Here is a 14,176-nt window from a genome sequence, read left to right on the forward strand (position 1 = left end):
TTTTAGAATATCAAATAATAATAATATTTTGCCAATGAAGGGAGTTATAAATTGTAAAAAAATTAAACATTGAAAAATTATTATAGTAGACAACAAAAAGTGGAAAATTGATGATTAATATTTTTTATTATATATACCTGTGTTATAAGAATAAATATATAATAAGAGGAATATATGTATATGTATACAGCTATATAATGTTTTAATTCTATCAATTAAAATCATAATGTAAAAAAATTTAAAATTTAATTTTCACATGTTTTAATGGATAAATGTTTTACTCGATGATTGCATCTGTATGGTTTTATAATAATTTATATTTTTATTTAATTTATCCTTTATGAAAATAAAATAATTACATAATTTAAAATTAAATTAGGAGACATTATTATTAAATATTATATTTTGATACATCTATATGATTAAAAAATGAGAATAAATAACTGATCTGATCTCATAGAAAATATCATCTGAAATTAGAACTTTATGAGATGTGATAGTGATTAGTGATTGCTAGATATTTATACATCTATTCACTATTTAGCCACTATGTTAGCTCTTAATTACAAATTTTTTAAATCACCTGTTTCAAGTCAGTTTTAAATTTTATCATAATCCATTTTATTTAAGGTAAACACATACCTATCATAATAATACCATTAAGAAGATATGGAGAAGCTTATTGATATAAAAACTAACATTATATTATGGGAAAAATACATCCTAATGCTAATAGGAAGTTAACTCTGTCCCATATTTTGAACCTATAAATGATGTTTCATAATAATTGGAAGATGTGGACAAGTTTATTAATACTATACTTTATCTTAGGTAAATTAATCTTAACGTTAGTGTGAGGTTAAGTATACTTTTACACTATAATGTGTATTTAGTTAAAATAGGAGTTCGTTTATAATACATATATGCTAAAATTTTTGTTTAATTAAATAATAAGTTATCTTTATTGTATCTCTAAACCATATAAAGGATATTTTTCTTTATAATCAAAAGATATGAAGCATAATATTTATTCTTTATTTCCATTGTTTTAAGAATACATATGGTTAGATGCAGTGACGTAGTGTCCATAGAAGCTAGGGAAGCATTGCTTCCCTTGAAATTTTTCTTACAAAATTTTTAAATAAACTTAATATAATCTTTGTACTATGCTAAATAAACTAAACTGACATTAAAAAAATTAATATAATTTTTATAACGTTAAAAAGATTAATATAATTTTTATAACGTTAAAAAATTAATATTATTTTTACTATATTAAGAAATACTATTATTTTTACTACTTTAAAAAAGTTACTATTATTGTTAAAAAATTTACTATCTTTTATACTATGTTTAAAAAAATATACATGAGGGAAGCAAATTTAATATTGCTTATTTTTTTTAATAAATAAAGAGAAAATCATGCCATGGTATTGTGTAATTTTACTATTAAAAAATAAGCATTGGGGAAGCAAATAAAAAAATGCTTATTTTTTTAATAAAAAAAAGAGAAGGAAATTATTTTATATAATATTTTTTTACTTAATTTTTTAAAATAAAAAATTTTTCGTTTTTAAAATCCAATTAATGTTTAATAATTGTAATTGTAATATTGAAAATTTATTAACATTATCATTTAGCTCAAGAAATTTTGATGCGAAAAATTGTTTTACAAAACAAAAAAATCAAAACTTGCATCCATAATTTTTCTATCGATAAATATGAAAAATATGAATGGCTCACTGGATGTGAATTTTCTAATTCTCTATATTGTTGATCATGCCTATTATTCCCAAAGGAAAATATTGTTTGGAATGATAAAGGATTTTTAAATATGAATGATTTTTCAAAGGCAATTAAACGGCAAAGAATCAACCGCTCATTAGCAGTCGATGTTTCAATTAAAAACATTTGGCCAAAATTGCATTAAAAATATGATAGATTCGATGCGCAAAATATCAATCGAACAACATAATTCTAAAGTCAAATCAAATAGAGAAATATTGAAAATATTTATCAACTTTATATGTTTTCTTGGAATTCAGGAGCTCGTTCCGTGGTGATGATGAATCTTCTAATTCAGTAAATAGAGGAAAATATATTGTAATAATTTATTTGCTCGCGGAAGAAAATTTACTATTGAAACATCATTTAGAAATAGTGCAGTTTTTATACTATCAAGCAATATTCAAAATGATTTGATTAATTCTATTTGATATGTCTTACACCAAAAAATATATTCGTCGATTGGTTAGATATTAGTAAATTCCAAATAATCATTTTCCAAAAATATTTATTAGATAATTTAAACGACACTTATTCTCAATTTTTTGACTTACACAAGCTGGAAACCGAATTAAAGGTAGTGTTTCGGGATGTTAAATTTAGAAAGAAAAAGAATGTTAATGAAATACTTGAATTTTTAATATGCACCGTTTGATGAAAAGTTTTGTTTTTTAAATTATGTGAATTCATCTTAACTTTGGCTTCGACAACAGCAAGTGCAGAATGGAGTTTTTCATATTTAAAAAGAATCAAATCTTATTGCAGAAACAGGATGAGCCAAAATCGTTATCGAATCTATCTTTGATTTCGATTGAAAAAAATTATTAAAAAATTTAAAATCTAGCGATAACCTTTATAATGCAGTACTTGATCATTTTACTCAAAAACAAAGACGAATACCACTTATTTATAAATCTTAATATTTTTATGGTTTGAGTTTGACTAAAATATAAATATTTTTTTGATTGCTTTCCTAGTAGTAAACTTGACGCTTCGTCACTGGTTAGAAGCATAACGGCAGGTTGTCTAAGAAAGTCTTTATTATTATTAAAAAAACATTATATTAAAATTATATAAAATTTTATATGCTGAAATATAATAAGGTATTATAATATTATTCAAAATAAAATATAACAAAATAAAATTATATTTTATAATGCGATATAACATTATAATGTTAAGTTATAAAATTATCTAAGGTTAATAAAGATACCATTTTTTATAAGAGAAAAATTAATTTTAAAAAATTTAAATAAAATTGAATCTTCAATTAGGTAATTTATTTATATATTTATATATCTTCAATTTCAATATCTTTGTTAAAATCAACGTTTAATTATTGAGTTTTAAATTCTTAGATGAAACACGGCAAAATATAATGCTGTAAAAAAAATTCTTACACTTTTATTAAAGACCTATTAAATACAATGTTACTAAACATTGACCATATCTATATATTGCATACAATCATAGTCATTATTTTTCAAATAAAAACTTACTTCTGGAAAGTATTTTGCTATCTTCTTAAATATAATTTAAAGGTCTATCAGTAAACTCATATTCATGCCATAAAATATACAATAATAACGCATTCATTTAAAATGAGTATTTTTGAAAATTTAATTTATCTTCTGTAAAATAACTATTTTACATTCACAATATAGTTGGTAGTATAGTGATAATTTAAATTATTCCATTTAAAATATAATAAGGGAGTACCATAAAAACGTGTAATTAATAATGTGTAAATATCGCCGCCGAAGGCGGATAAAATTTTTTAGGGGTGCAGGTAGGTTTTTGAGGGGTGGGGTGGGGCGGGTTTTGCTTCCATTACATATCCTGTCATGTAAAGGTTGGGGTTATATTATCATATGTATAGCTTATCAGCTTAATTATCAGAATTATTTCTTTATCATAATTTTTGCCCTTCACATATTTTACATATTATCATCATTTTTTTTTATATATTATATATCATAATCATATATTTTGCTCCTCGGCATATTTATTTGCTTATCGGCATGTTTTTTAGATTATATGATTTGATGCTGAAGTCATATCTCTTCTTCTTATGGTTAATTTGCAGTTGTCAAAAGTATCCATACCCATGTCAATTTCTCCAACGTTAGCCTTTACTCATTCCAAACATTAAAATCTTTGTTACTTTTGTTTTTAGCTTGCCATCTAAGTGTCCGTGTGTTTGAAAAGAAGGATTCCCTTTCACCTTGAATCCCCTTCACCCAAATTTAAAAAAACAGTTTTATAGTAACTAATCATCACCAATATAATTAATTAAAGATAATTTATAAGATTTAAGTTGTTACTTATTATTAAAATTTTATTTTATTTTCATAAATTCACTTTATTTTTTATATCAATTATGTTATAAATTACATAATTTAATGCTTTTTTAATATTAATATAGGTTTTTATATAAATGGTTTAATTTTTTTTTTTTTCAGCATATGTATAGTCACCATAAATAGCTATAGAAGCTTTCTGCCAGCATTTTTTATATCTATCTATTGGCTACTATATAATCCCTTAAAATATATATATTTAGTTTAAATAAGAATATTATACAGTTGGATAAAGGCATAATGTGGGTTATTGGGAAAAAAATACATTGAATATGAACTAAATTCGATAGTAGTATTAACATTTCAGCTCAAAATTCAAAAGTATTAACTTCATAGTTTTTTGATTGTTTTAAGCAAATATAGGTTTATATATTAAATACTGTTTCCACATTAGCCATTTACCTACACCAGTTGCATGTAACATGAGTATGCCCTATTGGCTAAAGTAACATTATTAAAATATATTTAAAAGATGTTCTCCGACATAAGGGTCTAAAATTAAGTTTTTTAATAAGGTTATATCTAAATTCTTAAGATATTTATTTTTAAATATAGGAAGCCTAATACTAAATCATCATTTAAAACATTTCGTGAATTATAATACAAATGGTTTATCAATAATTAAAATATACATCATAAACTTAATTATTCAATTATTGTATTTTTGTTTACAAATTATAATATATACCTGCATATCTGATCAATCTAAAGAAGATCCCATGTAAATCTCCTTGGTAAATAAATATAAAATGACTAGCCAATTTTGCGCTAAACAGGATCCATTTCATCAATTAAATTAAGTTTAGAAAGTCTATGCTCACCAGGCGCTATGGCATCGGAATTTTTTTTAGGGCGAGTGGCATATTCAAAAAGGCGTCAGCTACTTTATTAGTGTGGTTAGAGAATTAAATGTACATAGGATTGTGTTTAGTATATGTAGGTATCAGATGTACAAAATTGAGGGGGAGGGGAGAATAATTCCCCCACATCGCAAATTTCCTATTCTCATAAATATTATATTAAGCATATAAAAAATGTCCCCTCTCCTCTATCTCTTCTCCCTCAAGAATGTATAAAATATATTATTGTAAAAAAAAGAATTTGAAGGAAAAATCATTAAAAGTGACTTTTAAAAATAATGATTATAATTTAAAAATTCTAGAAAAAGCATTTTTATAAAAAAAAATAAGTGAAAACCCTACTTCTAAAATTATAATATAGCTAAAGACACCTACAATAAATGGACCTAACGACCTACAATAAAATTTATGGGGAAAAATACCCCCCCCCCCCCCCCTCCTAATTTAACATATCTTTGATACGCCTATGGTTGGCAATAGTTTATCAAATTTTTTAGTTAGGATGATAAATTTATCAAGGGCACTTTCCATTGAATTTTGCTACATAAGAAAAACATGTATATTGAACTAAAAATCAGTTTCAAGTGCCCTGAAATGTATTAGTCTAAGTTGACATAAGATTTCGCAGTCCTCAAAATTTGCTATCCAGTGTGCTATGCCATAAAAAAATAACAAAGAGAAATTAGGAAATATTGAAAACAAAATTTCCAATTAATATGCGAAATCGGCTGGACGCGACCAAAGTTTGATAAAATAAGAGCTGAGAGGTAAAATCTTATTCCTTTCTTCCATTGAGAAATCCTCACTCCATCACTTGTCAAATCTAAGATAGTTCTTACAAAGAAAAACTCACATATCTATACCTCAAAAATACTGGCAAATAATATTTAAAAAAAAAAAATTTATGCATAATGCTAAAAACCATAACAAAATTTTAGAGAGAAAATTTTAATTAACATCATTCAATTAGATAATGTAAAAAGCAATGTTACACCTGACTTTGAAATTTCAAATTGGCAAAAGAATATAATATATTTGTAAGTTTTCCTTTATTTTAAAAAGTATAAATTATTTTTTATTAATCTATAGCTATTATTTATTCCATAATGAATTTTATTACCTATATGATTACTGTCCAAATAATTTTAGCTGGTAAACCCGGATAAATATTTTCACATAAAATTGATAATTGAGAGCTTATTTTTTATTTTATATAAAATTGTTGGCTTTAGCTTTCTTAAAAAAAATTATTTTATGCCAAAAAATACTTTTTTTAAAAATACCATTTATATTGTATGATATGAATACTAATTTGCCTACCAAAAAAAAGATCCACCCAGTAAATCCACAGTGAAAATATTGCTTGTGGGATAGCAGACTTTGCAAGTCATCGAATCGGTCAGTTCTGGAGTCAAACAAGGTGAAACCAAATTATAAACTAAATATAAATTATGATTCACACTTTATTCATTAATTCATATTATTTTTTATCAATTATATAATTTTTTTGTCACAAACTTTAATTTACTGCTTTTTTAAATATTGATATAGGTTTGTAAAAAAATAGTTTAATTTAATTTTTTCACTAAGAAGTATAATCACCATAACTCGCTATGAAAGGTTTGCTACATCTATTTTAAAAATGTATAAATTGGCCACTATTTACTCTTCTAAAAATATATATATTTGGGTAAGGATAAAAATCTAATGTTGGTTATCGGGAAGAAAATATATATAATATGAACTTAAGTCTTATGGTAGTACTAACGTTTCGGCTCTAAATTCAAAAGTTTTAACTTTATAATTTTGTAATTGTTGACAAATTAATAGGCTAACATACGAAATACCTTTTCTACATTCGCTATTTACCTGTACCAGTTGCATATAGCATGCTTGTGCAATATTGGATAAAGTAACATTATTAAGATATATTTAGGAGGTAATCTACAACCAAATGATCTAAAATTGAGTTTTATTACTAAGGTTATATCTAAATTCTTCAGATATTTATTTTTAAAATACAGAAAGCCTAATATTAGAGCATTTAAAATCGTGAGTTATAATACAAATGGTTGTTTAACAAATATGAATAGTTAAAATATAAATCATAAACTTTACTAGGGCAACGTATAAAATCATAAGCAAATTATTTAATTATTGTTTTTTTCTTTACAAATTATAATATATACCTTCATACCTGAACAATCTAGAGAAGATTTCATGTAAATCTCCTTGGGAATAAAAGATAAAATGACTAGCCATATTTGCGCTAAACAGGATCCCAGTTCCTCTATTAAATTAAGTTTAGAAAGGCTATGCTCACCAGAAATCAAGGCATCGGAATTGTTTCTGTAGGGCTAATGGCATATTTATAAGGGCATCAGCTACTCTAATATTGTGGTTATAGTATAAAACATATATAGTGTTTTTAGCATAAATTGACAACAGGCGTACAATAAAGGGGGGAGGATAATAATTCCCCCACATCTAAAATTTGCTTGTTTTCGTAAATATCATTTTAAGCTAATAAAAATACCCTCCCCTACACCCCCTTCTCTCTCATTTCCTCTCCCTCAAATATGTATTCAATATATTACTGCAAAATCAGTAAAGGTTAATGACTATTTAATGACTATAATTTAAAATTTTTAGAAAAAGTATTTTTATAAAAAAATAAGCGAAAACCCTAAATTATTCTTATAAAAATATTATGTAGTCAAAGATCTACAATAAGTTGATCTTAAGACCAACAATAAAATTTTTGGAGAAAAAGAAATTCTACCCCCTTAGCAAATCCTGGATACGCCTATGGTGGACAATAAATTTGTCAAAATTTTTGGCGGTAGATAGATTTAACCTAACAAGGAACTTTCTATTGAATTTCGCTACATAAGCAAGTAGTTTATTGCACTAGTGCGCTGAAATTTATTAGTCTACATTGATATAACATTTAACGTCCCTCAAAATTAGCTATCCAGTGTGCTATACCAATAAATAAAATAACAAAGAGAAAATAAGAAATACTGAAAACAAAATTTCTAATTAAAATGCGCAATCGGCAAGACCCGATCAAAGTCCAGTCAAATAAAGGCTGAGAGGCAAAACCTTATCTTCTTCTCATTTAAATCCTCACTCAGCCTTGTTAAATCTAAGTTAGTTCTTACAAAGAAAAGCACATATCTATACTATACCTGAAAAACAAATAATATTTTTTATAAAAAATAAATTTATCCATAATGCTAAAAACTATTAACAAAATTTTAAAGGGAAAATTTTACTATTGTCAATCAAATATATAATGTAAAAAGCAACTTTTTACCTGTTATACTTTGAAATTTAAATTTGCCAAAAGGATATAATATATTTGTAAATTTTCCCTTATTTTAAAAATTTTAGATTTTTCTTGTTAATTTATAACAATTTATTATTTATTCCTTGATTTTAAGTTATTAAACCCGGAAAAAATATTTTCACATATTATAAATTGATAATTGATGGCTTATTTTATATTTTATTTAAAATTTTAACCTTAGCCTTCTTTAAAAAAAGTCATAGTTGCCAAAAAATAACTTTTGCCAAAAATACCATTTATATTGTATGAATACTAATTTGCTTAACATAAAAATAAGCCACTCTGTCCACCACCGTGAAAATTTATTTGGGATAGTCTTAGAAGTTACAAGCCATTGAATAGGTCAGTTCAAGTGGCGTTATAGAAGTTGCAACCAAATTATTAGCCAAATAATAACTATTCACACCTTAAGCATGAAGTCATCTAAACTTCTAGATTATATGAGATGAGTAATAGATTAGGATAAATTATAGCGGCTTAAACTACATTTATATCTACAGCTTGCAAAATTGATATACAAAAAGAATTCTAGAATAATTGATAAAATTGGCGAAAATATTTTGTTTAATATACAACAATTATTTTAGCGACAATTAAAGGTAAACGTTCATGATTTTTTAAATTGAAATAACTATCCTATTATAATTATTTAATTTGTGTAAAAAAAATACTTTATTATCAAGGCTAACCTTCCCCCCCCCCCTTCGTATATTTATCGAGGTTTTAGGTAAGGGCTAGTATATAAAATATTTTTTATCTTTCGTTCTGTTAGGATTTGCTAGAGGCATATATCAGAATTTGCCCATGATGGTAAAATAATTTACTATTTTTTTGCAAGAAAATTAAAATGTTTTTTATCATTATTTTTATCTGTTTCGTATTATATATCAGAGACCTGCAAGCCCTGTTCGGCCCAGCCCGCTTCGAGTTTTTTAAAAATACCCAGTCCCTAGGTAAAAAAAATTCTTTAAAAAAAATACCCGGGTTGGGCCTATTTTAAAACCAAATATTTTAAATCGTCTATTAGCTATAAAAATTAAAAATAAATAAATTATATTTTAAAAAATCTGGGCCGGGCAATGCAAATGGCACCTCTGCAGGTCTCTGATATATATATATTGCAAGGGAAAAAAGTTATTATAAAAATAAAAATGAAAATATAGAACTAAATATCTTGTTATTTAGTTTAAGGTTAACTCCATTTGATATAGGGAATCTAGGGGATCTTTAAAAATAATATATATTTTTTAAAATTAAAATTGGAGTAAAAAAAATTCATAAATATATCATCCATGTAATAGAATTCCCCGAATAAAATTTAAAAATTTTGAGAAAATCAACTAAATAAAAAAAATTTCCTGGAAAATATATTTTCGAAAAAGATTTCTCAAATAAAATTGCTAACCAAAATTATAAACACAAAAAGTAGTTAAAGTTAAACTAAATTTAACTTAATTTTTAAAACATTATCGATTAACTCTAAACCATATAATGTTTACCATTATGGTTTTATCCCGAATCAGTGAAATTTAAAAGCAACTGTTCATACCCCCTATCCTAAATTAAGAAAGGAAGGAAGAAAGTAAGGAAGGAAAGACAGACAGAAAAAAGAAAGAAGTTTCTGTGATATTAAACAAAATACTATCATAATTTTACAGTTATGCTGGATTTTTCATTTTTAAAGTATACTATTTTTTGAGACAGGCAGGCCTCCTTTTAAATAATCTAAATCTGAAATTCGCTCTAAAAATTCACCCCTCAAAGTTTCGAGGTTTCAAGTAATTAATAGAAAATTAAATAAACTTTTGTTTGCCTTTAAACATTTTTCTCAACTTTTTGATATTTATGGGAGAGAATTTAAAAAAACTTTTTCTCAATTAGCTGGAAAATAATTAGGATTCGTTTAATATGAATTTACTCATATTCTCAATTCCCTTTCATAAAATAGTTATCAATATGATTTTTTATATCACTATTGTATAAATAATATAAGGTAATCGTTTCATTTTCAACGTAGTCACTCATTAAGTTAGTGTCACATTTTCTTTCCAAAATGTCAAAAATCTAAATAACATTGCGAATGTGGATTAGCCGCAAAAGTTTATCTATGAAAGCAATTAGCTTTAATAAACATTCGTGGTAAAAGTTTCGCGAAAATCTGTTTTCTTTATGGTTTGCCAAATTTAAAATTGTATTAGAATTTGAACAAAAATCTTCAGAAATTTTTTGAGCAAATATTTTGAAGATTAATTTTAAAAATAAATTGTAATTTCAAACGAGAAATATTTTTTATGTATAGAAATTATAAAAGATTTAATTATATATTAAAAACTATTATAAAAAATATTTGAAACTTTTAGGTAAAATTTGATCAATTTATCCTTTAAAAAAATTTTTGCTCTTTAAAGATTAAAACAATGGAAATTTTAATAAATAAATAATTTATTTTTTGACCAATAAATTCATTGCAGTCGCCTACCCCACCCTTTTGTAATCATGAAATCATAATATACAATGAATTTTAAAATAATAATTATGACGGTTCCACGTCATTACAGTGAAATCATTACAGAGAATGTTACAGAGAAACCTTTATAGAGAAAACAATAATAGAGAATGCACTTATAGAGAAAACAATTATAGAGAAAGTCGTTTATAGAGAATTATTTTATAGAGAAAACAATTATAGAGAACGTCGTTTACAGAGAATGATTTTATAGAGAATGATTTTACAGAGAATATTTTTATAGAGAATGATTTTATAGAGAATGATTTTACAGAGAATGATTTTACAGAGAATGATTTTATAGAGAATGTATTTTATAGAGAATTATTTTATAAAAAATTTTATTTAAAGAATATGATTATTTTATAAAAAAAAATTATTTAAGAATATGATTATTTTATAAAAAAAAATAAATATGATTAATTTATAAAAAATGTTATAAATTTTTTTGTAAATTTATGTGCTCTGCATAGTCAAAGGGGAAAAAAATTATATGAAATATTATTAAATATTAAAATTACCTTATATAAGCGAATTATTGGGCAGTTTTTATTGTAAGGAAATTATTACAATCGGCAAAATATTAAGAGTTAAAATATAAAATTATAAAAACACTATTTTCGAATTTTAGAAAGTTTTTTTATAATCTTATATCGTGTTTAAATAAAATTTTAGAAGGTTACAATTATATTAGTATCAAGTGGATAGTAAATTCAGGGCAATCAGCTCTGTATAATATTATAATGTAAAAAAATATAAATTTATTATTTAAATATATTTATTAAGAGTAACTAGTTACTTTGGACAGTTACTTTGTATAAAATGTAGTCAGCTACAGTTAGGATTTTTGTAAATGTAACTAGTTATAGTTATCTTTTATCAAATCTACTTAATTTAACAACACTTATGTTATTTTAATTCTTCTTATAATATTATTTTTCCTAAAAATTTTAAATTATAGTTGTGAAACACGGATAATTCTTTCTTTAGTTAAAATATATTTGTCACCTTAATCGTACAATCAATGTGCTATATCATAATATTTTTATGGCATAATTGTTTGGTTATCAATTAAAAACAATCTATGTTATTTTATATAAACGGCTCTCTATCATTGTTTTTTCTATAAAAATTTTTCTATATAATTGTCTTTTTCTGTAAATTTTTTCACTTTTTTTTAAAAAATTATGGCTGAATTTATTTTAAGTAGTCGAAACAATCAGTTACTACTTCTTGATTTTTACCTCTTTCAAAAGGAAAAAACATCAAATCAAACAACCTATTGGAGATGTATTCAATTCCATGTGGATGAATGCAGTGGGCGCGCTCGAACTAAGAACGGAATACCTATATTCCACAATAAAAAACATAATCATGTACCAGACATTGCTGATATTGAAGCAAGAAAAGAGATGAATAAAATCAAACAAGAGGTTTCTAGTACCCAATCTCTGCCCAATAATATAATGGCCGATATATCTAGCAATATATCTATAGCCGCCATTGGGAAAATGCCTAGTTGTTCCTTAATTAAAAGGACAATTCAAAGAAAAAGACGCCAAGTAGGAAGAGCGCCTGCCGTTCCCTTAAGCCTGATTGACTTGGTCATACCTATTGAATATCAATTATCCAATAATGATGAACAATTTTTGTTATATGATAGTGGTCATCATGATCACCGATGCCTCATATTTTCGACCATAAAAAATTTAAAATTTTTATCAACATGTGATAAATGGTATGCAGATGGCACATTCAAGACATGTCCTCCTCTCTTCCAGCAAATATACACCATCCACGGGATGAAACATAAAACCATTATCCCAGCTATTTATGTCCTGATGACATCACGTCGCCAACAAGATTACCTTAATATTTTCAATCAAATAAATTTCCAAATTTTTTTAAATCCTAAATTCATCATGATCGACTTTGAAGCAGCCTTATCTGCTTTTAAACAGTCGTTTTTACTGACTGCTATCAGCGGGTGCCTCTTTCATATGTCGCAATGCATATGGCGCACTGTTCAAAAAAATTCATTAATTTGCAATGCATATAAAACGCAAACAAATTTTGCTATGTACATAAAAATGTTAATGTCACTGGCATATGTAACAGTGGAGGATGTAATTCATGGATTCGAGGAATTATGTACATCTGAATTCTATCAAGAAAATAGGGATATTCTCGCCCCCTTGATAGAATACTTTGAAGAGACTGGGATAAAGCCCTTAAATAATCCAGCATAGTTCTTGAATAAAAATCTTCAACAATTAGAAAAATCCTATTGGATCTTTCACGATATTGTTTCTTTGACAGCGGGGCCATTAATCCTAAAGAGTATTGTTCCAATTAGTAACAATTCGGACTATCTTCGTCTTTGAGAGCTAAAAATGGAAAAGTTTTTAATATAATATAATTACTAACTCTTTATAAATTTCAAGATCGTTGGATGATGGGAACTTATATGAGACGAAAAACTTTGATGCCAGCCTTCTACTGAATTATTGGTATTCGGTTCACCAGCTAGTGTTGATTCGTAGCAATTCCATAGAGAAATGCTAAATATTGGCGACCTCCTCTCCATAGCTATCATTTTTCCAATCCACGTCTCTTCAAAGTATTCTATCAAGGGGGCGAGAATATTTCTATTTTCTTGATAGAATTCAGAGGCACATAATTCCTCGAATCCATGAATTACATCCTCCACTGGTACATATGCCAGTGACATTAACATTTTTATGAACATAGCAAAATTTGTTTGCGTTTTATATGCATTGCAAATTAATGAATTTTTTTGAACAGTGCGCCATATGCATTGCGACATATGAAACAGGCACCCGCGGATCGCAGTCAGTAAAAACGACTGTATAAAAGCAGATAAGGCTGCTAATTCAAAGTCGATCATGATGAATTTAGGATTTAAAAAAATTTGGAAATTTATTTGATTAAAAATATTAAGGTAATCTTGTTGGCGACGTGATGCCATCAGGACATAAATAGCTGGGATAATGGTTTTATGTTTCATCCCGTGGATGGTGTATATTTGCTGGAAGAGAGGAGGACATGTCTTGAATGTGCCATCTGATACCATTTATCCAGGCGCGTACGCAGGAATTTGATCTGGGGGGGGGGGATAATAAATTTTTTTGAGAAATATTATTGTTTTTTAAAAATATCAAGCATAAATTTATTAGGACTAATAACTATTCCTAATACACAATTTTAAATTAATGTGAATTATAAAAAAATTATATGTAAAGAATCACTTAAATGACCCAAAATAGAAATTTGAATTTTTTGAGCCTTTACA

General features: G+C 25.8%; 3 protein-coding genes across 5 annotated transcripts in view; 1 reads left to right on the top strand and 2 right to left on the bottom strand.

The window, feature by feature from the left end:
- Nucleotides 1-265, bottom strand: part of LOC135926493 (uncharacterized) — a 50,031-nt gene extending 49,766 nt beyond the window's left edge. For both annotated transcript variants that reach the window (XM_065462382.1, XM_065462383.1), the window contains exon 1: nt 138-265. In XM_065462382.1, the coding sequence (XP_065318454.1) occupies nt 138-225 (88 nt within the window). In that variant the 5' untranslated portion in view covers nt 226-265. The remainder of the gene's footprint in view (nt 1-137) is intronic.
- A 5,961-nt stretch (nt 266-6,226) lies between these two features.
- The window catches only part of LOC135927190 (tyrosine 3-monooxygenase-like), a 29,968-nt gene continuing 22,018 nt past the window's right edge, over nt 6,227-14,176 (top strand). For both annotated transcript variants that reach the window (XM_065463143.1, XM_065463141.1), the window contains exon 1: nt 6,227-6,425. The gene's annotated coding sequence lies outside the window, so the exon portion shown is untranslated. The remainder of the gene's footprint in view (nt 6,426-14,176) is intronic.
- LOC135926691 (uncharacterized) lies at nt 13,286-13,957 on the bottom strand. Its single transcript, XM_065462623.1, has one exon. It carries the CDS (start codon nt 13,955-13,957, stop codon nt 13,286-13,288), a length of 672 nt encoding a protein of 223 aa, XP_065318695.1.

Source organism: Gordionus sp. m RMFG-2023, chromosome 3 (genome assembly GCF_954871325.1).
Source record: "Gordionus sp. m RMFG-2023 chromosome 3, tfGorSpeb1-WG-v2, whole genome shotgun sequence".
Taxonomy (NCBI): Eukaryota; Metazoa; Nematomorpha; class Gordioida; order Chordodea; family Parachordodidae; genus Gordionus; species Gordionus sp. m RMFG-2023.

Bases quoted from the DNA above. Each gene is read 5' to 3' on its own strand.
- LOC135926691 (XM_065462623.1), bottom strand. From the start codon at position 13,957: ATGGTATCAGATGGCACATTCAAGACATGTCCTCCTCTCTTCCAGCAA.